The sequence below is a fragment of the Camellia sinensis genome, chromosome 8, assembly GCF_055761805.1.
Source record: "Camellia sinensis isolate YWXY chromosome 8, ASM5576180v1, whole genome shotgun sequence".
Classification (NCBI taxonomy): Eukaryota; Viridiplantae; Streptophyta; class Magnoliopsida; order Ericales; family Theaceae; genus Camellia; species Camellia sinensis.
In genome coordinates this window covers 63,261,706-63,271,988 of record NC_138968.1, presented here as the reverse complement: position 1 = coordinate 63,271,988, position 10,283 = coordinate 63,261,706, and the positions used below count along the sequence as shown (strand labels likewise).

The 10,283-nt window shown below is 35.5% G+C and overlaps 1 protein-coding gene across 2 annotated transcripts; it reads right to left on the bottom strand.

Annotated features, from left to right (window-relative positions):
* Nucleotides 1-910: 910 nt before the first annotated feature.
* LOC114256871 (ubiquitin-conjugating enzyme E2 7) lies at nucleotides 911-9,810 on the bottom strand. 2 transcript variants are annotated; one of them, XM_028196572.2, is made up of 6 exons: nucleotides 9,453-9,810; nucleotides 9,136-9,238; nucleotides 8,319-8,416; nucleotides 8,124-8,224; nucleotides 6,105-6,182; nucleotides 911-1,167 (listed from the first exon to the last, which is right to left on the bottom strand). In XM_028196572.2, exons 1-6 carry the CDS (start codon nucleotides 9,499-9,501, stop codon nucleotides 1,090-1,092), a joined length of 507 nt encoding a protein of 168 aa, XP_028052373.1. In that variant the 5' UTR covers nucleotides 9,502-9,810; the 3' UTR covers nucleotides 911-1,089. The 2 variants fall into 2 exon arrangements, with proteins under 2 accessions (XP_028052373.1, XP_028052374.1); XM_028196573.2 differs by having other exon boundaries at nucleotides 1,042-1,211.
* Between the last annotated feature and the right edge of the window lie 473 nt (nucleotides 9,811-10,283).

Below are 10,283 nucleotides of genomic sequence, written 5' to 3'. Positions count from 1 at the left end.
TTAATCTGAATATATGTTGTAGCAAATAAACTGTCAAAGTGACCTTCCAGCCCCGCTACTCCCTGACTAGACAAACCTACATCACCTCAACTAGCAAGTTAAATGTTATACATATATAGGTATAAATTCACCCACCTCTCCCCCTGAGGTTTGGAGAAATGGCACTAATACTCAACTGAATTGGGTTGGGTTGGGTTGGGTTGGGTTGACCACTTCTTTATTTAGAATTGAACCAAGCTCAATTAAGAGTTTAACCCAAGTAGCTCTGCTTGGATCAATTCCGGAGTTCTTCAGACCATTTGCCCAACCTATAAATTTATCAATTGTGTATATATGCTGGAAAGAGAAAAACAGCTTGCAACAATGAGACACACCATTGGGTAACACCATAACCATGGCCAGACCCATAGCTCCCTCTCTACCGCTATCTCCTCTTGCTTCCTCTTTGCAACCCTTATTTTCCTCACTCTAAAGCATTTGGCTTATCAACCATCCAACCGGAAAACAGTCCAACAATAACGAAAGTTTTTGTGAACATACAATCGCTAGCAGTGTTGATTTTCTTGGTTTTCATCATGTTTTCATTTTGGGTGCTCAGTCACAGTGGGTCAAAAGACCTTAGGCCCAATTATTAAATTTCTATCTTTCCAGGCATTTACTATGTCTAGATTTCAAAACCAAGATCAAAGTGGCTATGTCATTCCTTAATCTGAAACCAGGAAATTCCCAGATTGTCTCTCAAGTCTCAGCTTCAGTTTCACGGGAAATGGGACAGATGAGGTTCCAGTAGAGAAACATTACTAACTAGGTTTTATTTTATGGTTTAGGCAAGATTTAGGCAAGAATAAGACTAATAAAACCACAAAGTTCCACCAAAACCACCACGGTGCAAAAAACAAGAGCAGTCCACTGTCAATTGCATTTCCACATTTAATATTATATATGAAATTTGTATGTCCAAAAAAGAGCATAGATAATTGATTGAGAATGGTAACTTACATAAGCACCAAATAAAAGTCCCTTACACACAGTGAGACATGATTTTCTTTTTTGCAAAAGTTGGAGCAACCAGTGTGTGGGGGGCAGATTTCACAACATCTCTTGTGACTTCCTCACGCAGCGACCGACTTTCTTCTTGAATTCATCCCTTCTCTCTCTCCATTCTTTCTGCAATTCGAAAGAATATGAGAAGATGTGTAGACTCAGGGAACGTGGGGGATAAACAAATAAAATGTCCAAATGTTCCCAATGTGAAAAAACTAATCACCGAACATGAGGGAACATTCTGCATCAACCTCAAACAAGCATTTAAAAAACCACAAAAGCAAAACTTAGATATTCAACATTGAAGTGTAGGACTGACTGGGATGTTTATGATTTAATTATCACGCATCATTACTACAATTCCAACCAATTAGGTCTAGCCTAGTTGACTACATGACTTTCCTAAGGGCTTAGTCCCTAGGGAAAGGTCATGGGTTGGGAGTTGAATTAAGGAAGCAAGCACTTAGTGCTTGCAAAGAGTGGGGAGGCTAACTACTATAGATGCTAATCTAACAACTAACAACTGACTTTCGCCAATCAAAAAAAAATCATTACTACAATTCCACATTAAGAATACTCCCAAAACCCAATCAAATATTGTGTGTTTCATGACTCAACATTGTCAAATCTACAATGGTACATTGACTTGTACCTACAAAAAGATGATGCCAAGTACAACCATTTTTTTAAAAGGGTACATTACACTAACCTCCCTAGAGTACCTAGCCCCCCAAGTGTTGGATAATTACATTGTTCTCTTTTAAGATTTTGATTCGCATAACACTTACTTCCCTTCGTCAATCATTCGTTAGTGATACTGTGTGTATGTGTGAGCGCGCGCGTGTTTTTTTTTTTTTTTTTGAGCGAGGGGGGGGGGGGTGTGTGGAGTTGTCATTTGCCCTGAAATATATATTTTAACGTTAATTAACTATGTCTACTTCATACATGCGAAGGGATTGGCCTGGTGATCATGGCTTAGGTCCTGAGGCAGTGTTTTAAAAAGCTCTAGTGTATTGAGGCGCTAAGGTCTCTTTGAGCCTAAGCATGAGGCCAAAGTGAAGAGGTGTATGCCACACCAAAGCGAGGCTCAAGTTGTAGAAGATAAACAAAATTTTACTACAGGCAAGTTTTCAACATAAGCAAATATTTCTAGAATTTCAAAAAACATAAAATAACATTTATTTAATATTCCAAAAACCATAAAATAACATTCAACATTCCAAAAATTTCTAAAAAATAACACCCAACCTTACTATACCCAATACTATCTATCTTCCTCCATTAATTTCTTGACGTGATTCATTTCTTTTTTTAAAGATAAGAAATTTGCACCATATAATAACTTAAAAACATTTTAAACTAGGACCAAATTGCAAGATAGCTTTAATCATTGGCCTAAAACTGTCATAATTCACTACATTGAAAGGAATTGCAAAGTCATATATCCATCTCGCAATACCAAATCTTTCGCTCAATGCTTCGGGCTTTTTTTTCTTTTAATATGAAAATTGGGGCTCAAAGCATATGTTTACATTTTATATTAAAGGGGTTGTGATTCCCTGTGGTTACACACAGAGAATAAGGATGGAGTGCAATTTTAAATGCAGCGCATGAGGCACGCGCCTCAGATGCACCTTTCCTACAGTGACACCTCAAGTTGTGGGAGGAGCCTTAGGTGCGCGAGCGCTTAGGCCTCCTTTTAAAACACTAGCTTGTGGGTGTGCTCCATCTAAGGTCTCAAGTTCGAAACCTCCTAAGTGCAAACAATTTCTTGGGCCAGTACATACGAGGCTTTGCCCATGACATTTATTGAGGCATCTGCTAGGTTTTGTTAAGCCGCATTATGATTGATCATGAGATTAAGAGCTTCCCCAATGCAAGAGGATAATTCCAATGGAGTTGCATATCTTCATAGCGATCTTGATACTAGTTGAACATGGATTTAGTTCTCGAGCATATCCGCCACTGCATCACTGCCTTAAATGTTTGTCAAAAATCATTCTCCGAAAAAAGCCAAAAAACCACCACCACTGCAAAATCATCATAAAATTAATGATCCTTACAACACCATCAGCCTCGGCAATGCCTCCATAGCCAAATGCACGTGATCTCCAACAAACCAAAATCCCATGTTAAACGAGCACCTCAAAATCCCTCTCGCTCACCACGTTTTTCAGGTGGAATTCCAAGTCAAGGACAACATGTTCGATGCTGATCTGATCAATGTTGCCATCATATCAACTCGTGTTCGGCAAGCTCATTGACGATTGGCTTCCAATCATTTGACAGTATCACCACCATTGCCCGCCTCTAAATAAAATTCAAACAATGCGACCAAAATCCAATGTACAACCACAACATTGTCGCCGATCCAGATGGACTCAACATTTAAGAAAGCTATTTTCCCGTGAAGCATGGGAACAGCATGGGTCGTGAGTGGTGAGAGGGACAAGGAAGAGAGGGACTACGTAGGTGAAGGAAAACGATAGTGGTTGATTAGGGAGATTGGGGTGCTTGGTAAGATTGTGAGTGACGGTGATGGATGGTTGCTAAAAGGTGATTGTGACTTAGTGTGGCTAAGACAAAAAGTTAGAATTGAAAGAGTGACTATCACATGTGCACCCAATATTTGTCGTTAAATAAGTTAGCAAAGATTGATGGTTGGTTTAGATTGAAACCAATTCAAAAGGTCAAGGTTGAATTTTAAAAAATTAAAATCTCAGGGTTTAATTTGTAAAAAGGGTCAAATCTTCGGGTCATCTTTGTAATTTTCCCAACAATCTTTTAATAAAGTGCGCCAGTGTTGGTTGAAAGGAAATAAGAAATTTTCATATACAGTATTTCTCCACTAACCTTTTGCTACATATCTGGAAAATAATATAGGGAACGAAACAAATGCGTCACCTGACTAATTAAGTAGATTACAAATTTGAAATAATATATATTGGATTAGCAAGAAGACATACTTCTCTACTAAAAATACACTATTAGAAAGTAAATGCAATTTCATCTTACTAAAAAGATCTCATCCTCGCTTATTGCATATTCCACTTACTTCTTATTGGACACATAATATTGATCAGTTGATGCCACTTTATGTCAGGATAGATCGTTATGAATTTATGGGCCAAGCAAGGTCTAAAGGAATATAACATGAATCTCTATTAGCATATGGAGTCCATAATTGCATGGAATAGAAGAGACTTCTATTCTTTTTTCTTTCTTTTTTTAGGATGTAATAAGACATTTCTTTTTATACTGCTAGTATTACTATTTTTGGGTAGACAAAGGAGCATGTCAAAAGCACCATTCACCAATGGAGCTTTTGAGGAATTTGACGAACAAAAGTTTTAGGTTGCAATTGGAGGATGAATTTGAAATGATGGGTTTTCAGTTCCAATCTTTGTTATCATCATCTTACAAGTCCTGATTCATTCACAGATTGATCTGAATCTAATATCTATGGGTGATTCTATTTTGGGACAAAATCACTGATGAATCACACAATTCACAATTCAATTTATAATTTGATTCACAATTCAATTTATAATTTGATTCACAATTTAAGATTCATGCAATTGTTTACACCATCAGGTCTGACAGATTTCAACACTCTTTCACCTCTTCTTTTCATGAAAATGTAAAGATACAAATATCTAACACAAAAATTACCAAAACCATGCACAATTTGTTGTTTTTTGGTGATTAGAGGATTTCACAATGTCCAATCAAATGTAGCAGGATCAAATAAGTTCTCTTGATCTGGGAATGAAACTCAATATCTTCTAATTTATCCTTAGACCAACTCACAAGCTAGACTCAAACTTGAACCAACATTTTTGGATTAATTGCATCCCATTTTATAACAATGACCATGATTTTGGGTTACTTGGTCCATCCTACACAATCACATCAAGATCAATCCTTTTTTCACCCTCAAAAAAATGTCAAGAATGTTTAAGGCTAAAGTAGTTTAAAAGTATGAACTTTTTCTTCTTTTTTTTCAACTTTAAGTTTTTGGTTACTCTTCTTATTCTACTCTATTCAAGATTTCTATTCAAGTTAGGAGAGCATATATTATGATTTTAAATAATTTTATAGCTGGTGGGATTTGAACCCACATCATGATATAACCATGTCCTTAAAAACCTATTGTATAAAATGTGTCAAAATTATTTTGTTTTATTTATTTACTAATGTTTCACATCATTTTTTTCATAGTTTAAGCTGGATCTTATGATTCTCAATTCAAACTGATTCACAATTCCCGAAACTAGAATTTGGATACACAATATGATTCTTAATATCAGAACTATAGTTCCAATTACAAATATATAAAAGCAGATCAAAGAAAAAATCACAAATATATAGGAGGGTTGATTAAGGAGAGAAGGATTCTACACAGGTCATGTGATTATATTCACTAGAAACTTTGAGCAACTAAACTCACCCACTAAGGTTATTTTTGGATCATAGATTTGAGAAAAGATTTGTAAAGGGAAAGGAAAAAGTGACAATTTTAACTTCTAGTTTTGTCACTTTTCTCTTTCCACAAATCCAAATAATTCTCTTCAATGTTAGCCAAATTTAGTCATAAGGCTCTCAAAATTTATTAATATATCTTGCATAAATCCATATCCCTTTAATCTTAAAATAGATAAAACAATGCCCAATTAATGTGTGTTTGCGTGGGCAAAGATTGTGTACACGCCTAACCTTTGACATAGTGCACAAAGTGATTATCACAAGACTTGAATCCATAACCTCAAGGTTATTAGGCTAAGGTTTTACCATTGAACAAATGGTCATCCCTATATTTCTTAAACAATTAAATCCAAGACCATTTATGTCAAATCCATAAAACTACAGAAACGTAGCCTAGTAGTATTGTTAAAATAACAATTACACAAAGGTGGATAATATTTCTGCATACTCAACCAACACACTCGCCACCAGGTCACCCCCAAAAGATGGGCTGAGCAAAAAGGACTAGAAGAGAGAGAGAGAGAGCATTCATCAATAAAAAAATATGAAGAGAATCAGAGAATATTAGCACTTACAGCAGCTTCCACATTTGCAGGAGACTCGTCATTAGGACTAGAAAGCATTGATATTATGCTCAAAACTATGCTCTCAACCTGCAAAAAAATATTCACTCGCTTACAAAAAAGAAAAATCAAAGGCAGAGAACTAACAAAAAAAGGGCAAAGGTAGCAAACTGTGTAATAGTTATTAAACAAAGGAATAAATGTAATAAGCTTGTCAAAACGAAGAAAATAAAATACAGAAAATTATTGCTGGATAACTCAAAAATTGAGGGAAAAAATGTTATGCGGAGTCAGGCTAATGGCTAAAACTAAAAGTCGGATAAAACACAAATATCCCATGACAAAATCCAATCCAAATGATAGAAAAAAACACTAAAGCGCTTTACCCCAAGAACCAAAGACATCTCATCCCAGAGCAAGAAGCATGCTATAGATATCGCATAGTGTTTTACGAATATAAGAAACTTATTATGTGTTTTATTTACTATGTACTAACCAATGACACATTATATTTTTACATGAAATTATTACCACCCAACACATTGCATTGTGCTTAATAACTTTGACATTATCAACAATTTCAAATGAAGCAAATTCAAATGAAGTGATTAAACAATTAAAAGCACTTAAACAATTATACAATCAAACAATTAAGCAATAAAGTACTTAAAAAATTAAGTAAATGATATAAACAATTAAACAAGTAATTTAACAATAAATATATTGGCTACAAATTACTGTTTGACCATTATCACCGCCAAAGGATAAAATATAAAAATAAACAAAAGTATGGAATCTAAGCCAAAATATAAAATCTTAGGCATTGGTCTTCAATCTGTTGATTATGGTTGAGGCTCTCTATTTATTTGGGGACTTTAACAGGATGAAGCCAACACATAAAAGTATAATGGGTTTCATTAGATCAAAGGGTTGATATCTCATCTTTAATGAATCAAACACAATTATAGAAGTGTGTAGCTCAGTGCTCCTCACACGGCTCAACCACCTCCACAGCACTTCATTAACGTCGCCTCGCCTCAGAGTTGAAGTGCCATAGGTGCACCTCGCTGTGACTTGTGACCCGCTTTTGATAACAATGCATAGCCTTGAGGAACAAAATAAATTCAGAAGCTAATCAAGATGGCAGACAAATTACATTGGAGCTCATGTTTTCCCTCTTTCCTTTGTTGACCACATTATCTTCCCTTTTGCACCTAAAGACAGACTAACTAGCTCCATTTTTCTGTAAAACAAAAGGAAAATTACTTCCAACATTCTGATATTTGTGAAAATCAAAATGCTCCCATTTCCCACGTACCCATGGAACAAAGCGTAGCACTACAACAACAAAATCCAACCCCAACTCAACTCAAGCAGACACTTCTAAACTAGAGTTGTTCTAGAGTTAAAAACGAGCACCTCAAGATGGGCTTGAATTGAATCCCCCAGCCATTGCACGGTTTAGTCCAGCCAAATTCTCAATATTCTTCCCTTACACTTGGCCATCAGATCTGGTCCAAGTTGCACTGCCAATCAGAAGTGTCATCAGATGGACAAATCATACAGTGGATTATGCACAACGCAAGTTACCAGATGCAAATTTCTTTACAATTTCCTTTTTAACTCAGCAAACCACAATTACTGCAGAATTCAAACCGCTGCTAGACCAACTCACTTGCAGCCCTCAGGACTAGGTCTCAAAATAATAAATTAGAGTACACCTACCAAGAACAAAGTTTTCACAGATTTGCCAAGCTGCCTATAAAATAAATAAATACTGAAGTCGCAGAACTGTGAAGTCACCCAAATTACTTGGTGAACTTATTGGGGGGTCAGAAAAGTACAGAAATAATTCAGCAGACCTCAGAGATTAAAGCACAAAATAAGTAGCAAGCAAACGAAACAAAATATTAGTATCAGTCTTGCCTACGACTAAATGTGGTGAAAACAAATTAATCCAAATAAGAAAACGGGAACAGCATGCGCACTATAAAATATGGAAAAGATGCCACAAACATAATTTCATAATACCGTGTGAACTGGCATCCAACGCTCACTTGCAAGCTCATAGCCATTCGGGTCGTCCCCAGGGGGATGAAGAATTGAAATGCAAACTTTTCCATCAGGATAAACTGTTGTTCATACATCAAATTTCAAGCCATTAATCAATCAGCATGAAGAAGTACATTAAGTAGATAAAACTGAACACAGTAATGAAATACTAACCATTTGGATGCCATACATCTGAGGTAAACCTCACTGTCGGAGGGCTGTTGGGGTAATTAGATGGGAAGGTCATGATTGCATTAAAGAATCCTCCCTCGCTTCAAAATTTTGGTAAATGGAAAACATAGTAAGAAAACAATTCATTGTCCAGAGCAATTCTAAATTAGAGTCCTAACTGATTGAGGAAAATTTAAAAAACCATCAACAACAACTATAACAGCAAGTACCACTCAATTACATCTTGAAAAAAAACTCTTCCAACTGGTAAAACTAGTAGATACACAAATCAGAGCCTAAACATAGCATTAATTTATACAAAAAAAATAATACTATCATCCTACAACCTAAGCAGCACAAAATACATCAACTTTGAAACCAATTTATGAAGTAAAACACTACATTAAAAGAGTTTTAGTCCCGAGTTCAATGGTCACAGAAATCCAATGTTTCATATTCTTACACAAATTATTACAGAACCTCATCCAAAACTCTAAATTCAACCACAAGGACAATCCACAATGACGTACCTAAAATGAGGGTTTCCTTAGTTAAACGAACCCCTAAGTCACCCAAATCAAATCGAAACCACGAATACAAAGGAAACTAATAAAAATCACCCAAAAACATTCCAAAACCAAAGCCCATATATATATATATATATATAAGATAAAATCTGACCCAATTCATTAATTGAATCAACCCAAAAAAACAAACAAACTAGCACAAATCAAATTCAAAAAAAAAATGACCCTCAAACTGCATTCCAACCGGTAAAAATTTAATCTTTAAACAATGAAGCAATAGAGCACACACTCACTATAAGGTATCAGGGGGTCCGATAATGGTGACGCTCCATTCGAATAAGTTGCTTTCATCAACCAAACCGGCAGAAAAGCCATCGACGGGGTTTTTGCAGAGATCTGTGCAGACAAAACACAGATCGATCAATTCTAAAAATTAGAAGTCAAAATCAAAACCCTTAGGCCGTGTTTAGTTAGAGAATTTGGGTTGGGATTTGAAAAGGGAAAGGGATAAAGTGTGAAACTTCACTTACCCTTTCTTTTAATTCCTTCTAAATTGTCTCAACCAATCACGTTAGAATATAAACGAGATAAGAGTAAACGAATGGTTTACCTTTGAGTTGTTTCTGGAGGAGAAGGCTTGCTTGCGATGGAGAGGCCATCGAGAGAGAGAGAGAGAGAGAGAGAGAGAGAGAAGGTTCTAGGCTATGCCGAAAGAGGTGGGAAGAAAAGCTTGCCTCTTTATTTGGTATCGACCCTATATATACCGGGTATCGACCCTATATATACCGACACAATTCTCTATCTATATACAAAGGGAAGAGAGAGAGAGAGAGTGTGTTCCGACTCACGCCCCTCACTTTCTCTCAAGGATCTCCTATTTCTCTCTCTGTTTCTCTTCATAGAAAAGGGGCGCTGTAAAACGGTGGGAGCCGGTGGGTTGGTCCTACGGGTGGGCACAAGTTGGCCACGAAATTTTTAATTTGTTATTCATCTATTAAATTAGTGAATTAAAAAAAATTAATTTGCAATGCGAATTCATTTAGCGGTTTAAAATTTAAAAAAAATTTCAACATAGTTTAACTTGTATATTTTCTCAAAAAAAAAAAAAAAGTATTACAATCAATGACTTAAAAAAATATTACAATTACTGCATACATCATTCAAAGAAATAAAGTTTGAAATTTTAGAATATCACAATCACTGCATACATCATCTACATATTACAATCACAACATACATCATGTACATAAACTATTACAATCTGTAATTCTTAAAATATAAAAACAATTCAAACCACTAAAACCATGAACAGAGCAATAGTAGAGATTGTATGTCTCTGTAATGTTACATTTATATATGTTTTTTAAAACAAAAACCAATCAGCATATATCATATTTTCTATTTATTACTTTTAGAGTTAGACTTAAAAATCAAAAAATAT